Here is a 26680-nt window from a genome sequence, read left to right as displayed (position 1 = left end):
CCTGAAGCTGACTGAGGGGCTGTCATTTGAGGATCTAGTCTGGTACCATGGGGTAAAACTAGTTCAAGGATATTGGAAGGAGGCAATTTTTCCAAGGACATTTGTCAAAAAAGACTGGAGGGAGAGATCTTAAAGACTGTGTGCTACTGCCATCTCTCTTCTGCTAGAGTCAGTGTATTTAAAGGGGACATAGAATCTGATGCCCTGAAGAGCTCAGACTATTTCATTCTTAGTGAAAGGACTTTGCTTGGACTGTCCAGAGAGGAAGGTTAATCTCCTCAAGTTACTAATACATCCTTTACTTATGCATGGATTTGGCCTACAGCTCTACAGAAGAGAAAGTGTCCTCCTATGAGTACATAGTTTTGGAGCATCCCATTTAATTCCCTATCCGAGTTACCCAAAAGTAAAAAAATAAAAAAAAGAGCATGCCCCTGGACTGTGCATTGAGCCAAAAGAGTGACTGTGACCCTCAGCCTGGCTGCAGGGCAACCATTGGGAAAATCTTTCCAGCAGCTCCTAAAACAATACACATATATTTGCAATGAATACAAGGCATTCTCTGGTTGGACAAGGTAGAGACATCACTGCCCTGCCTCTCCACCTTGTCAAATCAGAGAATTATTTGGATTTATTGAAAAAATACAAGGCATTGTGTGAATGGCGGTGCCACTGAGCAAGTGACCCCCTGTGGTCAGTGTACAGAGAGGGCCCACTAGAGCATCACCAGAAGATCACAGAAATCCATGTAGCACCAACTACTACCGTGATTATCAGCTTCCCCAGCAGTCCCTTAGGTGTAAGATGTACATACTTACATTGGGCCAAGCTGGACATCATAACAGGAGTTCCGTTTTCAAGAGAGAACCTCAGGGGGGAAGAAAATAAGACTGCTGCATTGTTTTATATATGTAGCTTTCATAACTACAAGCAAAAAATGAATACCTTCATCTCCGACATTATTTAAACTTGCCTTAAAATGCCAAATGACTTGAAGAAGGAACCAATCAGTGTTCCAGATTTTGGCACATCCAAACCATGTGTGGTTATAGTGTTCTCCGCTCATACTTTCATATTTATAATGTGATGCAATAATTAGAAAATGGAAGACATACAAGACCACTGATAATCTCCCTCGATCTGGGGCTCCACGCAAGATCTCACCCCGCGGGGTCAAAATGATCACAAGAACGGTGAGCAAAAATCCCAGAACCACACGAGGGGACCTAGTGAATTACCTGCAGAGAGCTGGGACCAACGTAACAAAGTCTACCATCAGTAACACACTACACCGCCAGGGACTCTGCAGTGCCAGACGTGTCCCCCTGCTTAAGCCAGTACATGTCCGGGCCTGTCTGAGGTTTGATAGAGAGCATTTGAATGATCCAGAAGAGGATTGGGAGAATATCATATGCTCAGATGAAACCAAAGTAAAACTGTTTGGTAGAAACACAACTCGTCGTGTTTGGAGGAGAGAGAATGCTGAGTTGCAACCAAAGAACACCATACCTACTGTGAAGCACGGGGGTGGCAACATCATGCTTTGAGGCTGTTTCTCTGCAAAGAATGTACATGAAAGAATGAATGGGGCCATGTATCGTGAGATTTTGAGTGCAAACCTCCTCCCATCAGCAAGGGCATTGAAGATGAAACGTGGCTGGGTCTTTCAGCATGACAATGATCCCAAACACACCGCCCGGGCAGCGAAGGAGTGGCTTCGTAAGAAACATTTCAAGGTCCTGGAGTGGCCTAGCCAGTCTCCAGATCTCAACCCCATAGAAAACCTTTGGAGAGAGTTGAAAGTCTGTGTTGCCCAGCCACAGCCCCAAAACATCACTGCTCTAGAGGAGATCTGCATGGAGGAATGGGCCAACATAGCAGCAACAATGTGTGACAACCTTGTGAAGACTAACAGAAAACGTTTGACCTCTGTCATTGCCAACAAAGGATATATAACAAAATATTGAGATGAACTTTTGATATTGACCAAATACTTATTTTCCACCATAATTTGCAAATAAATTCTTTCTAAATCAGACAATGTGATTGTCTGGATTTGTTTCCACATTTTGTCTCTCATAGTTGAGGTATACCTATGATGACAATTACAGGCCTCGCTCATCTTTTTAAGTGGGAGAACTTGCACAATTGGTGGGTAGTGTTGCTCACGAATATTCGCATTGCGAATATTCGACTCGAATATAGCATATTCGAGAAATCGCGCTATATTTCGAATTTCGCGGTGAATATTCGCAATTCCGAATATTCGCATTTTTTCAATTTGATTTTTAAAACAGATCACATCCTATCGACGTCTAAAAGCATTGCTGGTATGATTAGAGACCCTGGGCCGAGTAGCTAAGCTGAGGCGATCCTTTTATGTTGCCAAATTGAAAAAAAAAAAATTGCGATTTTTCGCTATTGCGAATGCGAAAATGATTGCGAATTTTCGATAACTGTGGTAGGAGAACTCTGATTGTCTCTGATGCAAAAGGGGGGGGCTTTGTGTATGTGTATGTTATGAATATTTGTATGTTTGATATTATTATTTTTTGTAAGAAGGAAAAAATTGCGCATACCTTAAAAAAGGGGAGAATACAGCAGCAACTCAAAAATGTTATACAACATAAATTAATACAAGACAGAAAATGGAGTCGCTCTACAAGAATAAAAAATATGTCTAGTGACAAGACATGTGGGCAAATTATAAAATAAGCAAGCGCAAATAACTTGTGAAATACACAGTAAAACAAATATATAAAGAAATATAGTCCCAATAATAGAAAAATAATCTTTCATAAAAATGTCTGATATGTGAAGTGAAAAAAAGTCCAAAGCATGCAGCATGAACGTGTTCAATCTTCAAGGTGTTTGATTGACAAATGGCTGTGACAGATGGATAGAGTAAAGAATCACCACCAATGCAAAACACTTTTTATTTTCTATTGTAAAATATCAAGAATATTCTGAGCCAATCAGAGTGCTCCTTCTGCATTTGCCGAATATTCGCAATTATTTTGTATTGTAAAATATCAAGAATATTCTGAGCCAATCAGAGTGCTCCTTCCGCATTTGCCGAATATTCGCAATTATTTTGTATTGTAAAATATCAAGAATATTCTGAGCCAATCAGAGTGCTCCTTCCGCATTTGCCGAATATTCGCAATTATTTTGTATTGTAAAATATCACGAATATTCTGAGCCAATCAGAGTGCTCCTACAGCATTTGTCGAAATTGCGCAATAAATATCGCATTCGCATGTTGCGATATTTCGATAAAATATCACGAATATTCTGAGCCAATCAGAGCGCTCCTCCAGCATTTCTCGAAATTGCGCAATAAATATCGCATTCGCATGTTGCGATATTTCGATAAAATATCACGAATATTCTGAGCCAATCAGAGCGCTCCTCCAGCATTTCTCGAAATTGCGCAATAAATATCGCATTCGCATGTTGCGATATTTCGATAAAATATCACGAATATTCTGAGCCAATCAGAGTGCTCCTACCGCAGTTATCAAAAAATCGCAATTATTTTCGCATTCGCAATAGCAAAAAATCGCAATCATTTACTTTCGATAAAATATCACGAATATTCGAATTTAGCGAATATATCTCGAATATTCGAATATATATTCGAGATATATCGCGAAATCGAATATGGCATATTCTGCTCAACACTATTGGTGGGGACTAAATAGTTTTTTGCCCCACTGTATGTGGGGCTGGACCTGTCACAGGGACTCGTCAAAAGTACAGAGTATGCCCACCCTTTCCAAACCCCCCCACTATCAGTTCACACAATGAAAATACAGGAGTGAACATCAAATCACAATATTATGTCAGAACAACATGTGAGTGTGAAACATCAACAATAATAAAGTGATTGTCCATAATAAAATCGATGTTGTGTCTCTTCAAGACTGATGAGCAAATAAACTCATCAGAGCTGTAAGGCCGCGTACACACGGCCGATCCATCCGATAAGAAAGGTCCAAAGGACCGTTCTCATCGGTTAACCGATGAAGCTGACTGATGGTCTGATGTGCCTTCACACCATCAGTTAAAAAAACGATCGAGTCCAACGCGGTGACGTAAAACACAACGACATGCAGAGAAAAATGAAGTTCAATGCTTCCAAGCATGCGTCGACTTAATTCTGAGCATGCGTGGGTTTTTAACCGATGCTTTTGCATACTAACCATCGGTTTTGACCGATCGGTTAGGTGTCCATCGGTTCAATTTTAAAGCAAGTTCTAAAATTTTTGACCAAAGGATAACTGACCGATGGGGCCCACACACGATCGGTTTGGACCGATGAAAAGGTCCTTCAGTCTGTTTTCATCGGTTTGGAACAACCGTGTGTACGCGGCCTTAGTGTTTCAACAGTCTTTCAACTTGAAGAAAGAAACAGCGTAAGTTGTAAAACACCCGGGAGTGCCTCCACCTTCTGAATACGGGATAGAAAAAAGATGGGTACTCTTACCAGACCGGGTTGATCCAACTCGCCATACGGCGGTGGATCTTACAAGCGTGGGAAGCCAAACCAATACTTCAGCGAAAATCCTGACTGGATCATTCGAATTCCTCCCTAATGGATCGATGGTATATTTCCTGTACCATCCAATACGTGCAGCAATCAATCACAGGCACGACTTTTGGTAGGAGAGATCCAAGGAGTTTTTCCGCCTCACCAATGATGGTATGTTATAAATGAAAAAAGGGAGAGAGATGCCTCCTCATAGCGTAAAAAAACGTTTGTAAACATTTTTTCCATAAAAAAAGTTCCTTACAGCCAAATGCACAGCAATTAAAAAACATCCAAAACACAAATAAAAAAAACAAATAAAAAAAGAGCAGTAATGTAGGTGGCTGGGACCAGCGTAGTCTTTGCTCTTACAATTTTTTTCATACGAAAACCGTACTAATAAATCGGACGTTGAGTTCACGGCTGCCAAAAATTTTATAGTCTGCACATCCAGCCTTTGTCTGACGAAAAAGTGAAATCGGCTGTCAAAAGCACCGTACTAACGATCCAAAAATCGTCAGACAGCTCGTTGTACAAATTTTTCCATCCGATTTTTGTATCGTGTGTAGGGGCCTTAATAAAGACATCCAAACATTTCCTGAAGTTTTCTACACTCAAAGCTGGTAGTACCACTTCCTGGGGTAGAACGTCACAATTCTTTGCTGCTCTAACAGTAAAGATTCCACAATCTCAGGGTAAATTTTCCTTTCCTCTAACCTTCTAACCTCAAATTGTGGCTGCATGTCCTCTTTGGGGACCTTGGAGTAAACAGGTATTTAAGTTATTTTTAAGTCACCTTTAATATACACTCACCGGCCACTTTATTAGGTACACCTGTTCAATTGCTTGGTAACACAAATTGCTAATCAGCCAATCACATGGCAGCAACTTAATGCATTTAGGCATCTAGACGTGGCAAAGACAACTTGCTGAAGTTCAAACAGAGCATCAGAATGGAGACGGAAGAGGATTTTAGTGACTTTGAACATGGCATGGTTGTTTGTGCCAGATGGTCTGGTCTAAGTATTTCAAAAACTGCTGATCTACTGGGATTTTCACACCCAACCATCTCTAAGGTTTACAGAGAATGGTGCCAAATAGTGAGTGGCAGTTGTGTGGATTAAAATGCCTTGATGATGGTTCGAGATGATAGAAAAGCAACAGTAACTCAAATGACCACTCGTTACAACCAAGGTATGCATAATACCATCTCTGAAAGCACAACACATCGAACCTTGAAGCAGACGGGCTACAGTAGCAAAAGACCACACCAAGTGCCACTCCTGTCAGCCAAGAACAGGAAACTGAGGCTACAATTCGCACAGGCTCACCAAAATTGGACAATAGAAGATTGGAAAAACATTGCCTGGTCTGATGAGTCTAAATTTCAGCTGCGACATTCAAATGGTAGGGTCAGAATTTGGCGTAAACAACATGAAAGCATGGATCCATCCTACCTTGAATCAAAGGTTCATGCTGGTGGTGGTGGTGTAATGGTGTGGGGGATATTTTCTTGGCACACTTTGGGCCCCTTAGTACCAATCAAGCATCATTTAAACACCACGGTCTACCTAAGTATTGTTGCTGACCATGTCCATCCCTTTATGACTACAGTGTATCATCTTCTGATTGGCTCCTTCCAGCAGGATAATGTCACAAAGCTCAAATCATCTCACCACTGGTTTCTTAAACATGACAATGAGGTCACTGTACTCCAATGGCCTCCACAGTCACCAGATCTCATCCAATAGAGCACCTTTTGGATCTGGTGGAACAGGGGATTCACATCATAGATGTGCAGCCGACAAATCTGCACATCTAAGAGATGAAAATATCCTCACATGTAGTGTACATGTGGATATTTGATTGTAAGAGAGTGCCACGTCCTGATACGTATGAACAAACGAATAACTGGGGGCGAGTTGTTGGACTTTTCAGGCACTATTGACTAGTCAGAGTATAGTCACACAGAGAATTTTTCTCTAAAAAAATATTTAAATTTATTATGACATAAAAGATACAGTACATGTTAAAAAGAGATTGCCATCAACAGCAAAACTATCTGGCAAACCAACTTAACAGTGCAAGAACCTTCAAAAGTGTATCAGGAATATATAAATAGTCATAAATGAAAAACAACAAAATTCAAAAAATGGGGTTGAAAGCTTTCATAACATGAAAGACACCCCATATATAGATTAGTAGTCCTGCGTAATGATGGAGGTGCAGACAGCTGAGTGTCTGAGATGATAGGACTTGCAGAGTTAGTTGACTAAACTGGTTTCGCGCTTGTTACAGCGCTTCCTCACCGAGTCTCAGTATGGTTAGCTGCAGAACAATAATAAAAGAAAAACAATACAGAAAAAACAAACATGTACAAAAATAAATTGATTAGATAATGAATATGTATAAAAGATAACACATAAATGGGCGTGTATGTAGCGCCAAACCACCTCATGGGGAAAAAGAAAAGAAAAGGAAAAAAGAAGGGGGGGAGAGAAGAAAGAAGGGGGGGAAATGGAAGGGGGGGAGGGAAAGGGGGGGGGGGGTGAAGAGGGTAAGAAAAAAGGGGGGAGGAAAGGGTGGGTAGGGAGGAGAAGAAAGAGTGGACCTAGAGAACGGGCCAGGAAAATAGATACACAACCCAGTGCAAAGTCATCTCACGAGCATTAACTCATTAGTGATAGTGGAAGCAGGGATATATAGTAATCATATAGAAACAAGCGGGTAATTGAATATAATAAAATAATGACAGCAAGATTCATTAGAAAAATTAGTATACTCACAGATAGTATTTAGGGCATGTTAATAATCCAGTAGTAGTAAGTACAAAGCATAGGAAGGGTAGCTTCCCAGCAAGAATAGCTAGGTCCAGACTGCTGGACGTAGCATAAATGTAAAATAAGCCCAAAAGAGGGCAATAAGTCTAAAGAATAGTAAATAAATAATTATCTATGACGATCAGTATATACAAATCTGTAGGAACTGTGTGATGCCATCATGTCACTATGGACCCAAAATCTCAGAGGAATGTTTCCAACACCTTGTTGAATCTATGCCATGAACAATTAAAGGGGTTGTAAAGGTATTTTTTTTCCCTAAATAGCTTCCTTTACCTTAGTGCAGTCCTCCTTCACTTACCTCATCCTTCCATTTTGCTTTTAAATGTCCTTATTTCTTCTGAGAAATCCTCACTTCCTGTTCTTCTGTCTGTAACTACACACAGTAATGCAAGGCTTTCTCCCTGGTGTGGAGAAAGCCTCTTGAGGGGGCGAGCAGGAGGGTCAGGGCGGTCTCTACCTTGCAGATAGAGAAAGGATCTGTGTGTTAGTGGGCGTCCTGACACTCCTGCTCGCCTCCTCCCCCTCAGGAGGCTTTCTCCACACCAGGGAGAAAGCCTCGCATTACGGTGTGTAGTTACAGACAGAAGAACAGGAAGTGAGGATTTCTCAGAAGAAATAAGGACATTTAAAAGCAAAATGGAAGGATGAGGTAAGTGAAAGAGGACTGCACTAAGGTAAAGGAAGCTATTTAGGGAATTTTGTTTTACCTTTACAACCCCTTTAAGACAGTTCTGAAGGCAAAGGGGGGTCCAACCCAGTTGCAATCCTAATAAAGTGGCCGGTGAGTGTATTTGTACATTGTAATTATTTCCTCTCGTAAGCACCTCTCCAAAGTGAATAACTGTAATCTATGTGATCAATTTTCATATATAAGTAATTTTACCTTTCTGCCCTTTGCAGAACACTTTTTGAGTTAACAACATTTTTCCTGAGATTGGTGACCATAAATGAACTGCATAGATGAGGCCATACCAGCGTTTTGTAGGAGTGCAGTTTGTCTGTGGTGCCTACTATAAAGAGAATCTGTTAACTTTCCCAGTGTGGACAAATACAGATTAGCTTTAATTTCTCTATCTGTGTCTCAGATCCATGGATTGTCACATGAGCTGACATAAATAATAAAATCACGCATTTATTTTCCTAATTGCAGAGGCGTGATGACCTATGTTTGCCTAATTAATTTCCCGTTCATAAAGACCAAGAATTATCATATACGGTGCATTTCATCTTAATTATGATTTTGTAATCAATGGACCTAGATTTTATTGGGAAATATTGCATATATTATAATAGGTCCTGGTAACCTCCTGTTTGTCAAATCATTGTGCTGTTCTGAGAGTGAATTTTATATTGGTGGTATAGTTCACATCAGGAGTTTTGAGATAGACAAACTCCAAGGCTGTAGATGACAATAACAAATGGGACCCATCTAGTCCTTTATTTGCTTAACAAACATAATGTACAGCTTATCCCTGGCATGTCTTTTTGTTTGACAGTATTATTGCATAAGCAGCAATTCCACCTGAAGATAAGACACTATGGGGGTAATCCACAAAAGGGATACGCCGGCGTATCTACTGATACGCCGTCGTATCCCTGTTTCTATCTATGGAACTGATCCACAGAATCAGTTTACCATAGATAGGCAGAAGATCCGACATGTGTAATTGAATTACACTGTCGGATCTTAAGGATGCAATTCTAGGCCGGCCGCTAGGTGGCGAGGCCATTGCGGCCAGCCTAGAATATGCAAATGAACACTTACGGCGATCCACGAACGTTCCGACGGGCCCGTCGCGCTAAATCTATGTCGTTTACGTCGAGTTACGCCGCGTAAAAATAGGGCTGAGTCCTATTTGACTAAGCCCTATTAAGTATGGCCGTCGTTCCCGCATCGAAATTTTAAACTCTACGTCGTTTGCGTAAGACGTTCGTGAATGGCGCTGGACGCCATTTACGTTAACGTCTAAGCAAATGACGTCGGAGCGACGTCAGTTAGCGCAATGCACGTCGGGTAAGTTACCCGACGGAGCATGCGCAGTACGTCCGGCGCGGGAGCGCGCCTAATTTAAATGGGACTCGCCCCATTAGATTCGGCACGCCTTGCGCCGGACGGATTTGAGTTACACCGCCGCAAATTTTCAGGTAAGTGTGTTGTGGATCGATACCTAACTTAGGAAATTTGCGGAAGTGTAACTTAAATCACTTAAGTTACGTTGCGCTGCGGGGCTGTGGATTTGGCCCTATATTTTTTCTCCATACAGAACACATGTATGGCAATTTGTTATCATATATTAATATCCGCTGACAAGCGCAGTGATAAAGATGAACATCATGGGCCGGATTCAGGTACAGCGGCGTATCTTTGAGCAGGCGTAGCGCATCTCATATGCGCTACACCGACGTAACATAGAGAGGCAAGTACAGTATTCACAAAGCACTTGCTCCCTAAGTTACGGTGGCGTAGCGTAAATGGGCCGGCATAAGCCCGCCTAATTCAAAGTAGGCAGGAAGTGGGCGTGATGTATTGAAATTAACCGTGACCCCATGTAAATGAAGGGCCGAATGAACGGCGCATGCTCAGAATCACGTTGCATATACTCCCTAAGATACGACGGCTCAATGCGTACGACGTGAACGTAACCTACGCCCAGCCCCATTCACGTACGACTTACGTAAACAACGTAAAATACGACGCTGTTCCCGCGCCCATACCTTAACATGACTTACCCCTGCTTTATGAGGGGTAAACTTACGCCAGACATACGCCTTACGTAAACGGCGTAGAATACTGCGACGGGCGTAAGTACGTTCGTGAATCGGCGTATCTTGCTCATTTACATATTCGACGCGTAAATCAATGGTAGCGCCCCTTGCGGCCAGCGTAAATATGCGCCCAAGATACGACGGCGTAGGAGACTTACGTCGGTCGGATGGAGCCAGAATTCAGGCGTATCTGGTTGTGCAGGGAGTGACTTACCAGAATCTGGATGTCCCCTCTACTCATTCACCAAAAGTTATAAAAACATCAGTTTTTGACAAGTCTTTTATTAAAAAAAAAAAAATGCCGATCCAAATGAAAGAAAAAAGACAAACGCGACTGTTCCCATCCAGGGACACAGCTGAATTACAGGTAAACATAGGTGTGGGGGTTACCTGGTGACAGATAAACATGGGGTGGGGTAGGTATATATGGTGTACACTATGAGGTTTTTCATTTTTTGAGCTGAGCTTGGTTCTAAAGCCGAGTCTGCTACTGAGTTCAGTGACCATCCACAGAGAGTATTTTCTATATACCGTATATATATACAGTGTACACTATATGACTTTTCTTTTTTTTTAGCTGAGCTTGGTTCTAAGGCTGGTTCCCCTACTGACTTCATTGACCAGCCACAAAGAGTCTCCATATTCTCACAAGGCAGCCACCTTCATTTAAAACCCTTGGCTTTTGGTTTAAAGGCTCCATTCATTGGCCTTTGTAATGCAAACCTACATATGAGGTGAGCACATGCCCTTGGGGGTGCCTGGTGGTAGTCTTCACTTTAACTGTTTATTGTATTTCACTTTGCACAGTTTTTTTGGACATTGATGTGGTTTTATTTACAGATCTTTGGGCACGGATTGTTTTTGGACTTTAATAATCACGGGACTAAATTGTGTTTTCATACATTTTAATGTTTTTTTTTTTTGCTATAGTGATATTATTTGTTGCATATGCAGAAATCATTGTACATTGTATATGTGTTTTACACTTACAGCACAGCACTATACACATTGATTTTGTTTTCAATATATACACTTTCATGCTTACAGCTTGTTAATAATTTTGATGTGAAAATATATTTAATTTTTATACACTGCAACACCATCAATAGTTTAGATAGATAGATAGATAGATAGATAGATAGATAGATAGATAGATAGATAGATAGATAGATAGATAGATAGATAGATAGATAGATAGACACTGTGCCATCAAGAGAAGGGTAGGCTAGCCTTATCTATCTTCAGAAGTCCTACAAAGGGTTGGTATAAAATTTCATTAAGATCTTTTTAAACAGAAGGTTTACTTTGGTGATTGCAGCTTCTAAATCTGAATTATCAGACGTGTATTCTCTACAATTTGTAATATAGAATGTCGTTTTACAATGTATAAAGGATATCCCCACAGAGCTACTACAGGTGTTCCCCGCCCACTAATTATATAATAATCCTCTTTTTACGTTACACGCACCTAACATCAAAGTTCTGAGGGATATTCTCTGCACTAGTCATCCAGTATGGAGACGTCACAAGTGCAGGTGGTTGTGTAAGAGTAAAGTTTGTCATGAAATTGCAAGTAATTAGAAATTTGTTTGCTGTTGCTTGTAGTGATAGATTTATTTTCTTTGTTTTGATGTGTAAACAGGATTATGGTCCTAACATCCCTCCTCATTTGTATTGTGTAAGTGATCATCAGCTTCCACTCCTAGCAACAGTTTTGTAAAGAAAATCCATGTAACAAGTTAACACATATCAGTGGACACGGAACTGGCGACAGGGTCATGAGCGCGCCGGCGGCGGTGCACGCGCGACCACACGGCGGCAAATTAAAGGGGACGTACCTGTACGCTTCGTGCGGCAGTCCTTAAATGGTTAATAAAGGGATTGTCAAAAAATTTGTTTTTATTTCTTTTTTACATTTTTTTGGAATGAGAAGGGGTAGAATGTACCCCTACTCACTCACATGGGGGAGGCCTGTATATGGGGTGCCCTTTGTTCATAAGCCCCCTACCTGCAGACCCCCACAACCACCGATCAGGGTTGTGGGGAAAAGACCCTTGGCCCCATCAACATGAGGACAATGTGCTTTGGGGTGGGGGAGGCAGAGCACCCCCCGTGTTGAGGGCATGTGGCCTGGTATCGTTCAGGGGGGGTGCTAGCTCCTCCCCTCCCTTTCCTGACCTGCCATGCTGCATGCTCGGATAAGGGCATGGTATGGATTCTGGGGGGACCCCATGCCTTTTTTTTTGTGGCGTGGGGTTCTCCTCTAAATCCATACCAGACCCAAAGGGCCTGCTTTAGATTTGGGGGAGGGGGGCCCACACATTTTTTTTATCGATCTTTTTTTGCCAGCAGTTTTTTCATAAGATGCATCGCAAATGTTATTAGTTGTTGTTCTATAAAGCAAGGTGCAACTCAAATATACTGCCCATTTAAGGCACAGTCACCTTGTTAAATGTTTATATGATTTTATTGACGTGCCATTGTATTTTTATGTGAAAAGGGCAGGTGCTCAATACATTTTTAACTCATAAAGTCAGATTAGATACATATATAATACATTTCCTAAATGATAACCACCGTGTTTTGAACTTATTGAAGCTATTGGATTGGCATGATAAACCGCCAGCTACCGTTTATTAGAAGATAGTCGGCAGGGGCAACTGACTTGTTGCTCTTTATGTTGTAGAAATCACTCTACATAAATTCATAGATGGAATGGCAAGGTATAAAAACGTCCCCTAGTTATTACACTCTTTATTCAAGATTCTGAAAGTAGAATAATAAATCTATGGCTGTTGCTTCCAGGTTTGCCAACTGTCAGTAAATTTACAGACAGATTGTAAAAATCTGTGATTTTTTTACAACTGGCTGTAAATTTTTAGGGGCTGATAATTTTCCATGCATTTTCCATGACTTTTTAAAGTATAACTAAAGGTAGAGCTGCACGATTCTGGGAAAAATGAGAATCACGATTCTTTTGCTTAGAATGAAGATCTCGATTCTCTCACAATTCTCAAAAACTTTTCTATTTAAAAAAATTACAAACTCTGAAAATTAGGTTAACAAACCAAATGGCAACAAAATAAGCCATATATAAAAGGGAGATCATCACTATGACACTGGATAGTGGCCACATCCCTGGATTCATTGTATAGAACAAACAAAGGACTGTTCCCCCTTGGATGGGACTATTAAGGCCACAAACACTGAAGTGCATTAGCAAATTGATTTATTTTTACATAAAGATAGATCACATACAATGATCAATGGTTAAAAAGCATAATTTGTTTTGCTTTGTCTGTCAAATGTATTGTATTATATCACATCTAGTGGTTTATGCCTTTTAACCATTGATCATTGTTGTGTGATCTATCTTTTTATGTAAAAATAAAAAAAAAATTCTAACGTACTGTTTGTGGCCTTAAAAGTCCCATCCAAGGGGGATTGGGGAACAGTGCTTTGTTCCAAAATAAGCCATAATACTGAACTCTTGCTTTAATCAAACAAATTTTAAATAATTCACAATGCAATGAAAAAACATATAGGTAGTAACTATCATGTCAGATAAACATAAACAGATTTAAAGATTTTTAGCTAGAAACACAAGTCTATCCACATTTTGTGGCTTCAGTGCAGAACGGCGACAAGTGACAATGTTGCCCCCTGTGCTAAAAACCCTTTCGGAAGGGGAACTGGTTGCAGGAATGCAAAGATATTTTCTGGCCACTGCAGACAATCTTGGATACTGCTCCTTGTGAGCCTTCCACCAGACTAACGGATCATCTTCACTGTCGGTGTTGCCTAAGAACAGGTAAGACTGTAGCTCCAAGGTCAAGGCGACGGATTGTTGTTGCCAGGGGTCAAGTTCTAGGGAAAAAAGTGTGGGAACTCCCACCCAAGATCCACCCACCAAAAAAAAAAAAAAACGATACGCTCATATGCAAAATTACTAAACCGCAAGTTCTTTCTAAATCCCGCGATAACTCACGGCAGACCTCCACAATGTCTCCTGGGAACAATGACAAAAGCTCCCAGGAGACATTGCAGCATCGAGGAAGTGACGGAATACCCGCACACTACCCTATGAATCCATATACAGGAAGCAGCCAGTAACATACAGGATTACAAAGGTTCGTCTGCCCCTGACAGTGACTCGAGCTGGGCATCGCCGCTTAGTGAAGGATCGGCTTGGGCAGCTCGGCTGCTAGAGGCTGCTCTAGTCCTGCAAAGGGAACTGCGTTCCTGCTGTGATAAAAGTGCTTTTCAGCAGGACACTGAGAAGCTGGGGGGGGGGGGGAGGGTGCTGCTGCCGAATATGACATTGAGAACTGGGGGGGGGGGGGTGCTCACCACCTCTTCCTTTAGTTTTCTCTCCTCTCACCATCCGTGACATGACAGGGGGGAACTCCTGAAATGAAAGTGAAAGTGGTAAAAGTGTCCTCTCCTCTCAGCCACAGTGCCGCCCCTGCACCCACTGCCGCCCCGAGGCCTGGCCTTGTTGGCCTTGTCTGGAATCCGGCCCTGGACATACTGCTCTCCTGAAAGGGCATCTGTGAAGTCTGCCAGTGGGGTGAGGGTCTTGTCCACAGCCTCCAGGACCTCTAGGTCTTGCCATGTTGGCAAGAGGTGCCTTGCCTTGCGGTCAGAAGAGAGGACATGAGTGATGGCAGCTTGCTGCTCAAGTATCCTCCTCACCATAGCCTGCCTAGATCCCCGCCTTGTCGGACACTCTGTCTTGAGCTTGTGGTCTGGTAAACAGAGTTGTTTTTGTGCCGCAGAAAGCTCCCTCTTCCTCCTCCAACTGTAGCTGAAACACCCGACAAGCTTTTTGCACAAACCCATAGCACGCTCAATTCATGGGTCCTTCATGGCATTCTCTATTGCGAGATGAAGCCTATGGCCAAAACACTGCAGTCGTGTCCAGTCATTTATGGATATGGCCTTCACTATGTTGGCTCCATTGTCTGTAGTGATGCACACAAGATTTTCCTCCTCGAATTTCCAGTTTAGGAGAGCATCCTTTAATCCCTGCGTCAAAGCTTCACCAGTGTGGTCCTCAGGGAAAAACCCAGTTTGCAGGCATCGACTTTTCATCTCAAAATCGTCAGTAATGAAATGGATTGTTAAGCTCATGTATGGTTCCATTGTTCTGCTGGACCATAAATCTGAAGTTGCTGCAAAATTAATTACACCTTGCAATTCCTTTTCAACAGTTTCATGACATTTGTTGTACAGAGCACCGATTCCAACATGTGAAAAATAATTACGAGAGGGCACGCAATAGCGCTTATCAAGGGTATGGATGAGTTTTTTAAACCCGTCTAGAAGGGATTACATCTGTATTATATTTGTATAGTTGATTTTATGTAAACTCAGTTGTAATGTAGGATTTTCATGTTCGTGCAATAGTATTGAATAGCAGTATATATCTGAACAGTGAAGGATGTGGTTGACTCAGATAAAGACTGTTATTAGAAGTCACAGGATTAGATGTTTGGCGTGGTGTCCCTGTATGCACTCATCTTCTGTTTTTTTATGCAAAGTAAGCAAAATGTTATCATTTTGCCACCTATGCCAAATATTAATCACAAAGGCTGAGGAACAGGCTCACAGTAAGGCAGGGTGTAAGGTGAATTCAGCAAAGCAGATTGAGTCAGGTCTTTTTTTTTTCAATTAAGTAGATACAGGATTTATTTTCGGACATGGACAGTAGTAGCAATAATAAGTCGTATCTCTGTTTTGAATCCTCAAAACAAGTTACAACAGCATCTGGGTTAGATCCGACAGGCGTACGTCTTCGTACGCCTTCGGATCTAAGATGCAATTCTTCGGCGTCCGTTGGGTGGCGTTCCCGTCGTTTTCCGCGTGGAGTATGCAAATTAGCTATTTCCGACGATCCACGAACGTACGAGCGGTCGTCGCATTTTTTTACGTCGTCTCTAGACGGCTTTTTTCGGCATATAGTTAAAGCTGCTATTCTGTGGCGTACTCAATGTTAAGTATGGCCGTCGTTCCCGCGTATAATTTGATTTTTTTTATTTAAATGAAACACGCCCCCTAATCGCCGATTTGAATTATGCTGCGTTACGCCGTGAGAGATAGACTACGCCGCCGGTGCAAATTCTTTCAGGATTCGAACCAAAGCCGGGAAAGTTACGGCGGCGTAGCGTATCTCACATATGCTGCGTTTGTGCAGATCTCTGTGGATCTGCCCCTATGTATATATAGTATAATTTGTCACTACCATTTTCACATGTGGTGTTGTACATTAAGTTTTATTGATTTTTCACTAGAATTTCATTCATTATTAGCGCTACACTTTTTTCACAATATTTTTAGCAATTTCGATCTTCTTTGCTGTGTTAGGTGCTCCACTCATTATTAGATAGCGCAGTATTTTTTATTTTTTATTTTTAGTACTTATATAGCAATGTCAATTTACATTGTGCTTTATATATATATTGTACATTCATATCTGTCCCTGCCCTCAAGGAGCTTACAATCTAAGGTCCCTAACTCACATCCATACATAAACATACATTACTAGGACCAATTTAGACAGGATCCAATTAGCCTACCAGCATGTCTTTGAAGTGTGGGATGAAACCGGAGAAAACCCACGCAGGGGGAGCATGCAAACTCCAGGCAGGTAGTGCTGTGGTTGGGATTTGAAAAAAAAATATTATATTAACTATATACAACGCTGTATGCTGGCCTAGGCCAACAAGGCCCAGGCCTAGGGCAGCACTTTGCAGGCGGCAGAACGGAAAGAGTCCCCGCCGGCTTGTGCTAGTTAGTGTAGCGCAAGATGCTTCTAATTTTGACTGTCCTATCAGCCTGGACCACAAACCTTCTTCACTGTGCTATATGTTTCTGCTGCACCATTGGAATGGTTATATCTTCTTAGTCCTCTCCATAAAATTATCAGAAATTTGTGCTTAAAGTAGAACTATAGGCAACACTTTTATTTTCATTTTGGATTGAGTAATTGAGGGTTATAGCCTATGTCAGTATATTTTTTACCACCCCTGACCCATTGCAGAGATTTCCCTTCACTTCCTGCCCCATAGCCAAACAGGAAGTGATAGGAAATCTATGCAAATTAAGGGAATCTATTTCCCCCCCCCCCCCCCCCCCAGGCCCCAAGAAATAGTGTTCCTACTCAAAAATTTCAGGTTGGGTCTTAAACAGAAAGGGGTGTGGCCTTGACAGGTAGGGGTGGGTAATTTTTAAATTAGGGGGTGCCCAAGTTTAATCAGGCCTAGGGCAGAAAAAAAACTAAATACACTACTGACTATATATATATTGTGATATTTGGGGGTTGTTTAGCTCAAATGTAGCACCCGCTAGTGAGAAAATCCACGCCAGAATTTCAATTTCAGGGCTTCTTGGCCCCCTTTTATTGAGGAAAGTTCAAAAAACAAAATCAAATGTTTTTCCTCACAGGGGGGTTTTCACGTCTGTACAAAATAATGATAAATTCAGCCTCCTGGCTTATACATACAGCAGTGCTGCTCAGGCCTTCCACTTCAGGCTCTCGTCTGTCTCCTACACACTACTCCCCTTTGTCAACACCGTCCATACAGATAGCAGCCCCCCACTGCTCTGACCCTCAGACTTGGGTCTCTGGTTTCCACTGTGCACACCTGCACTCTCTGGGTTTCACTGTGCACACCTGCACTCTCTGGGTTTCACAGTGCACACCTGCACTCTCTGGGTTTCACAGTGCACACCTGCACTCTCTGGTTTCCACTGTGCACACCTGCACTCTCTGGTTTCCACTGTGCACACCTGCACTCTCTGGGTTTCACTGTGCACACCTGCACTCTCTGGGTTTCACTGTGCACACCTGCACTCTCTGGGTTTCACTGTGCACACCTGCACTCTCTGGGTTTCACTGTGCACACCTGCACTCTCTGGGTTTCACAGTGCACACCTGCACTCTCTGGTTTCCACTGTGCACACCTGCACTCTCTGGGTTTCACTGTGCACACCTGCACTCTCTGGTTTCCACTGTGCACACCTGCACTCTCTGGTTTCCACTGTGCACACCTGCACTCTCTGGTTTCCACTGTGCACACCTGCACTCTCTGGGTTTCACTGTGCACACCTGCACTCTCTGGGTTTCACTGTGCACACCTGCACTCTCTGGTTTCCACTGTGCACACCTGCACTCTCTGGGTTTCACTGTGCACACCTGCACTCTCTGGGTTTCACTGTGCACACCTGCACTCTCTGGGTTTCACTGTGCACACCTGCACTCTCTGGTTTCCACTGTGCACACCTGCACTCTCTGGGTTTCACTGTGCACACCTGCACTCTCTGGTTTCCACTGTGCACACCTGCACTCTCTGGGTTCTCCCTTGCAAGTCAGGACTCCTCAGGAAGGTGGAGCCCTGAATCAAGGTCCTGACTCTACTTTTAGGCCCACACACACCTGAACAATCAGTGTGCCATTGAGTCTCAAAACCTGGACCCAGGACTGCTGATTTCATTCCACCTGGATTTCTAAGAAATCCCTGGGCTCCAGGTCCCAAAGTGGACTTTAGTAAATAATGAGGAAAGTGAAACACCCGTTTCCTCTGTACGTTATAAGCTCCCTGGAGCCCTTCAACCTGTCCGGTTGAGAATTCTTGGTACATGCACTGGTGGGGTACCACACTACCACAATATATATAGTATAAGCTGGTCAGGGCAGGACACACCCAGAATCAAATCAAATCCTTCAAGTGCAAAGCAGACAATGGAGATCACCCAACCTTCAAATGTATAGAAAAACAAAAAAGTCCAAACTGCATCACCTTGTAAATTTATTAAGAGCGTTAAAAACTCATAAGGTTAATCTTATTGGACTTTTTTGTTTTTCAATATACTAATATTACTAATATATACAATATACTAATATATATATATATATATATATATATATATATATATATACATTCACACACACATTTATATATAGATAAGTGTGCTGATTACCGTATTTATCGCGGTATAACGCGCTCCCGCGTATACCGCGCACCCCTAAAGTGGCCCCCAATCCTGTGGAAAAAAAGTTTTTTAGTTTTTTTGTACTTACAGTTTTGGTGTCTTGCGTGGCATCCATCGGCGGCCTCGTCGGGTCCGGCGTCCTTCTGCGGCTTCGGGTGTCCTCTTCGGCGGGTCCGGCATCCGTCTTCGGCGGGTCGGGTGTCCTCTTCGGCGGGCCGGATGTCCTCTTCGGCGGGTCGGGTGTCCTCTTCGGCGGGTCGGGTGTCCTCTTCGGCGGGTCCGGCTTCCTTCTGCGGCGTCCTCGCGTCCTCCCCGCTCGTTTCCCGCGAGTTTGAATACTGCGCTGGCATATACCGAGCGCAGTACACTCGTGTATCTTCGGGCAGGCTCGGCAACTGTTGCGCTGACGTCCTGTACGCTCAGGACGTCAGTGCGAGAGGCGCCGAGACTGCCCGAAGATACACGAGTGTACTGCGCTCGGTATATGCCGGCGCAGTATTCAAACTTGTGGCGGGAAAGCGGGTATCGGCGTATATCGCGCACCCACGATTTTGCCCTGATTTTCAGGGCAAAATAGTGCGCGGTATACGCCGATAAATACGGTAATTTAAGTGAAGCAAGTAAACTAGGCTGAAATGGAAAGTGGATCTCCGGCGCTTGCCAAGTGTGTACAGTGAATGTGTAAAAAAACAAACAAAAAAATAAAAAATAAAATAAAGTGAAATAAAATAGAATACATATGTGAAATTGCTGCTCAAATCTGTAAAGTGTACATAAGCACTAAAATGAAATTAAAGAAAAATGATAAGCGCAAACTCTAAAAGTGTTAAAATGACTGTGCCAAAAAATGTAAAAATACCGTACTACAGGGCTTAAAATTTCAGGTCCTGAGCTACTCGTCAGGCCTTAAGAGTTACTTGCCACCAGTTGCCCCGCCCCTTATCCCGCCCCTAAACGCCCTCGTAAAATGCCCCCCAGCTCTCTAACCAATGCCCCCCTTCCAATAATGCCCATCCAGCTCTCTCACTATTCCCCCCAGATCTCTCACTATTCCTCCCAGCTCTCTCACTATTCCCCCCCAGCTCTCTCACCAATCCCCCCCACCCCAGCTCTCTCACAAATCCCTCCCCCATCCCCAGCTCTCTCACAAATCCCCCCTCCCAGTACTATCACAAATCCCCCCAGCAGCTCTGTCACCTCTTGGTAATATAGGATGCAGCCGGCACCGTGCTGTTTAGTTTATTTTGTTCTTCAGCACAGTGCCGCTGACAGAGCTCCGACTGTCGGGACTGTAGCACAGAGGCGAGGAGAAGTTTCACTGCACGCCACTCGGCTCCATGCTACAGTCCCGACAGTCAGAGAAAGAAGGTGCCTTGGACTGAAACAAAAGCAATACGGGCGGTTGCGGCGCAGGGACACCCCCCAGCAAATGTGGGGCATATGCCCTGGGTGCCTGGCGCTCACAATAAAGCTGTCTCTAAAAACTTTTTTATGATGGGGCTGCAGAATTTTATTCACAAATACAAAAAGATCCAAAAAATACAATACAATAATTTAAAAGAAGGTGGACAACCAGTTTGTTGATTGCATTCAGTTTGTTGATTGCATACATCTGGGATAGCATATAATAATAAAATGGTTCCAGAGCTTAAAAACCACACATTCTTGTCGCTGGCTGTGGGCAACTGTGTTTGTCGCTGGCTGTGGGCAACTGTGTTTGTCGCTGGCTGTGGGCAACTCGTGGGTAAGAATGTGTGGTTTTTAAGCTCTGGAACCATTTTATTATTATATGCTATCCCAGATGTATGCTACCCAGTAATTGGTTTGTGTATCATATCTCACTGGTTAATGCTTTTGTATATACCTTTCAGTTGTATATTTTGACTGCATATCGCTCTCTCCCCTGAAGAAGCGGAAGTCCGCGAAACATGTTGGGTCCATGCGATTTCCTTTTCCAGTTGCATCTGCATTTTCAACTGACTGATGCGTTGTTATCCACTGAATGCAATCAACAAACTGGTTGTCCACTTTCTTTTAAATTATTGTATTGTATTTTTTGGATCTTTTTGTATTTATGAATAAAATATTTTTGTATATTTTGAAACAAGGAATTTGCGCTTTCTCATTACAATCAATCTGTTAAAATACGCACCGTAAATTATCCCCTCTCCTTTCCTTTTGGAAAAAACTTTATCTATAAAGTGAATGTATTTTTTGCTTATCACACAATGTTAAAAATGTACAGCAAAGTACATTTAAGAGAAGAAAAAAAGTTATAGAATAGGGTAGGAACTATTTAAAGGGGTTGTAAAGGTAAATTTGTTTTTCCTAAATAGCTTCCTTTACCTTAGTGCAGTCCTCCTTCACTTACCTCATCCTTCCATTTTGCTTTTAAATGTCCTTATTTCTTCTGAGAAATCCTCACTTCCTGTTCTTCTGTCTGTAACTCCACACAGTAATGCAAGGCTTTCTCCCTGGCGTGGAGTGTCGTGCTCGCCCCCTCCCTTGGACTACTGGAGAGTCAGGACGCCCACTAACACACAGCTCCTTTTTCTATCTGCAACGTAGAGAGCGTCCTGACTCTCCTGTAGTCCAAGGGAGGGGGCGAGCACGACACTCCACACCAGGGAGAAAGCCTTGCATTACTGTGTGTAGTTACAGACAGAAGAACAGGAAGTGAGGATTTCTCAGAAGAAATAAGGACATTTAAAAGCAAAAATGGACGGATGAGGTAAGTGAAGGAGGACTGCACTAAGGTAAAGGAAGCTATTTAGGGAAAAAAAATTGTACCTTTACAACCCTTTTAAGTTGCAGCTGAAGTATCAAAAATAGCATACTAATGAAAACGGGGAAAGGGTCATCCCAAAGAAAAAGAAGAATGATCTAAGGGACAATGAGGTAGCACAAATCCAACTCTCGATGGTGGGTGAACTGTAAAACAAGATAGAAAAAAAAGAAAAAAAAGATGGAGGGGGAAAGAACAATATCACAATACTCATCCAAAGGAAAAAACATCTATAGTGGTCAATTACTTTTAGTTAAAAGTGTTAAATGGTAGAAATCTGCCGACATCTCCAAGATTCTAATATTTGTAGAGTGTCTTTAACACCTTTTATATTTAAACCTTTAAGGATGCAAAAATAAGTTAACAATGCAGGAAAAAGGGTAAGATAAAGGTAAAAGTAACAATTACATAAATTGATACTAAGACAAAAAAGTTGACAAAAAAGTTAAAAAGTCATGTAAACTAGTCATGTAGCTAGAACAGTGTTACCCAGATCCTAATAAAAATGACATACAGAAAGCAGCTGATGAGGCAATGGGACAGAGAAGAGATAGATGGACGACATGCATGATGACACAGAGGTACACGCTGACTGGTAGACGAGGAGCAGTAGGGAGAGAAAGTAGTATCGGAATCCGGGGTGATTCACACATCTCTCCACCCTATAACTGCTGGGTAGCATGTTTTTGGATAGACATAATACCAGAGCCATAAACAGACGCACCCATGGGTGTCAGCTCCCTGTGTGTCTCTCACACCCTAGTGAGGCATGCGTTGTCAGGCTCATCCTAATTCACAAGCCCAACCAAGAGCTACCTATCTCCTCCCCCTCACCCAGTCATATAAAGGCAAGCATTTGGTGATTCACAGATCCTGTTCTGACAAAACAAGAGACCCTCCAGCATCCAGGATGAGCAGGTTAGGTCCATCAAAGGTCCTCCTGTGCTGGGCAGCTCTGCTAAGTGTCTGCAGTAAGTATCTAAACTAATGGGATAAGTACCTATATAGGATGAGGTGAGATAACTGTATTATAACTGATCTCACAGAGATGCTAAAGGATTAACTTACCCAACCACTTCAAAAGATTTTTCTTAACATGCAAAAGCATATCAATAGATTCTGAGGACATACTTTGTAATGATGCAACTATATGTAAATATTATATGAGTATTGTAGTCATAATTGTAGAATTATATATTTTATAAATATTGTTGTTAAGAATAATATTATGTACTTTATAATAGCAAATAATACTTATGACATAATTTTGTAATGGTGCAATTATATGTTCAAATTATATTTCAATAATAATTAGGGTATTACAGATATATTTTATCATTACTTCTTTTAGTAGCGGTGGTAGTAGTAGTAATATGTTCTATAATAATAATAATATTTTGGTGACAGTAGTAGAGTGCATATTAACAATCATTATTACTATTGTTATTATTATTAATAATAATAATAATATTTTGGTATAAATAATAATGCTAAAAATAATCATAATAATATTAATAATAATAATACATACAGAAATATTTTATCATTACTTCTATTAGTAACGGTGGTAGTAGTAATATGTTCTATAATAATAATAATCTTTTGGTGACAGTAGTAGAGTGCATATTAACAATCAATATTACTATTGTTATTATTAATAATAATAATATTTTGGTATAAATAATAATGCTAAAAATAATCATAATAATATTAATAATAATAATACATACAGAAATATTCTAATAGTAGCGGTGGTAGTAGTAATATGTTCTATAATAATCTTTTGGTGACAGTAGTAGAGTGCATATTAACAATCATTATTACTATTGTTATTATTAAAAATAATAATAATATTTTGGTATAAATAATAATGCTAAAAATAATCATAATAATATTAATAATAATAATAGTAATAATGATAATAATGGCAGTAATAGTATTTACAGTGATATAGCAGTACATACAAATAATCACAATAATAATCAATAATGATATCAACAATATATAAATATCTATATGCTAATGCCACGAAGACACGATCGGAAATTCCGACAAGAAAAGTCTGATGTGAGCTTTTGGTCAGAAATTCCGACCGTGTGTAGGCTCCATCGGACTTTTGCTGTCGGAATTTCTGCCAACAAAAGGTTGAGAACAGGTTCTCTATTTTTCAATATTTTGGTATAAATAATAATGCTAAAAATATATCATAATAATAATATTAATAATAATAATACATACAGAAATATTTTATTATTACTTCTATTAGTAGCGGTGGTAGTAGTAATATGTTCTATAATAATAATAATCTTTTGGTGACAGTAGTAGAGTGCATAATAACAATCATTATTACTATTGTTATTAATAATAATAATATTTTGGTATAAATAATAATTCTAAAAATAATCATAATAATAATAGTAATAATGATAATAATGGCAGTAATAGTATTTGTATTAGTATTTACAGTTATTTAGCAGTACATACAAATAATCACAATAATTATCAATAATGATATCAACAATATATAAATATCTATATTCTATTGCTGTGTACACACGATCGGAAATTCTGACAAGAAAAGTCTGATGTGAGCTTTTGGTCTGAAATTCTGACCGTGTGTATGCTCCATCGGACTTTTGCTGTCGGAATTTACGCCAATAAAAGATTGAGAGCAGGTTCTCTATTTTTCCAACGGAAAAAGTTCCTATGTGAAAATCCGCTCGTCTGTGCAATTCCAATGCGCAAAAAAACATGCATGCTCAGAATCAAGCAGAAGAGCTGAACTGCCTATTGAACTTCATTGATCTTGGCTTGTCGTACGTCTTTTACGTCACCGCGTTCTTGACGGTCGGAATTTCCGACAAGATTTATGTGACCGTGTGTATGCAATACAAGTTTGAGCCAACATTCCGTCAGAAAAAAATCCTTGATTTTCTTGTCGGAATTTCCGATTGTGTGTACGCGGCATTAAATCGTTATTGCCCTTAAATATTATTACTGTATTAAATATTAATTATTGAACTCAAATGATAAAATTACAACATATAGTTACACAACAAATGTATTGTACTAATTAGTAATATAACAATGATAATAATAAAAATAATATGGTTACTAGAATTATGCTACAGATTATGTAGTCCAAGTGACCACTCTCCAGCATTTAGTACAATGAAATGTGAATAACATTCATTTTTAAACAGATACAAGTGTCTGTCCACACTGCTGCTGAAGCCTTTCCCCAATTCTGTGGCTCCTCTGGGATGCTCACTACCCCACCAGAAACACAAAATGTTCTATTAGTGTTAGATTGATGTCTGCATTCAACATCCATATACACGTCTCATACATAAAAATTTAGTTTTAGGATGTTTTTACTTGTCTTTGTTTAAAAAATGATTAACAGTAATCATAATCTTCATCATCATCAAAATCATTATATATTTATTATGCTACGTCTTTTTCTCTTTGTCCTATGGTACAGTACATTATTTTTGTAAAGTAACTATTTAATATGACTTACATATTTTTTATTTATTTTTTTGTTCAATACGTTTTTATTAAAGCGGAGGTTCACCCTCAAAATTAACTTTTTCGCTAACCTATCTGTAGCCTTAATAAAGGCTTGTAGCATTGTCATTTTTTTTTAATGTGTACACTTGCCTGTCTTCAGCCGCACTTCCGGGTCTTCTTCCTTGCGGGGAGTGGGCGTGTCGCTCCTTTTCCCCGATGGGGAGCTCTGCGCAATGTCTCCTGGGAGTGAGTGTTGATCCTCCCAGGAGACGATTGACGTGCGGGTCAAGCGCGTCATCACCTTTCGAAAATTTCCGACGGGGACTCGGCTCTTTACGGCGCTATACGGCACCTGCGCCTGCCGTGTAGAGCTGACTGCGCAGGCGCCGTAAAGTGCCGAGTCCCCCTCGGATATTTTTGGAAGGCGATGACACGCTTTACCCGCATGTCAATCGTCTCCTCGTCGTCTTAGGAACGCCTACTCCCCGGGGGAGCGAGAACCCGGAAGCCGGGTGAAAAGGACGAAAAAACGTAAGTACAGCCCGAAAAAAAAAAAATACAGCATACTGTTGATGTCAGCAGTATGCTGGATATAACAGTCTATAGATATTTCAGGGTGAACCCCCGCTTTAAGTAAAGGACATGAGAAAGACTACATTTTTGTTTTTCTTATTGTTAATGTTCTTATCAATTTTTGGGTGCTGCCAAAAAACTGAGTATCATGCATTCTGCTAAATTCATTTATTAATTTCATAAAAATGATATCAAGGATCTATAAGACTACATAACTCATCAACTACTTTAGTGTATTATAAAGAAAATAGTATGTCGCTTTTATTAGTAAATCTAGTAGTCGTCTCCAGTTTATATGGATAGAGGCAAAATAAATAAATGAATAAATATTTATATTAGTATAGTGTATACCTGATTGTTGAATGCGTTAAAAGATACGGTAAATCACTTTCAACAACCTCTCGAAGATGACCAAATGGTTCATATGAACCTACCATCAGCTTAAGCCCTGTACACACGATCGGTAAATGACGTTTCGATCGAACGGCGCATGCGCCGTCCGTGGACGTATCCCAGTGCGCATGCTCCAAATGACCTCGGCAAATCATCAATGCTTTTGACGTGAACGTAAATTACAGCCAGCCCCATTCATGGACGAGTTACGCAAACGACGTAAAATTTAAAAAAATTTGACGCGGTTCCGACGTCCATACTTAACATTGGCTGTGCCATCTT

General features: G+C 41.0%; 1 protein-coding gene across 1 annotated transcript in view; it reads left to right on the top strand.

Moving 5' to 3' along the window:
• Positions 1 to 22765: 22765 nt before the first annotated feature.
• The window catches only part of LOC120913470 (glycine-rich cell wall structural protein-like), a 29677-nt gene continuing 25762 nt past the window's right edge, over positions 22766 to 26680 (top strand). Inside the window, exon 1 of the mRNA XM_040323428.1 lies at positions 22766 to 22890. Coding sequence (XP_040179362.1) covers positions 22830 to 22890 — 61 coding nt within the window. The 5' untranslated portion in view covers positions 22766 to 22829. The remainder of the gene's footprint in view (positions 22891 to 26680) is intronic.

The sequence above is a fragment of the Rana temporaria genome, chromosome 9 (genome assembly GCF_905171775.1).
Source record: "Rana temporaria chromosome 9, aRanTem1.1, whole genome shotgun sequence".
Lineage (NCBI taxonomy): Eukaryota > Metazoa > Chordata > Amphibia > Anura > Ranidae > Rana > Rana temporaria.
This window is presented reverse-complemented; position numbering and strand designations above follow the sequence as displayed.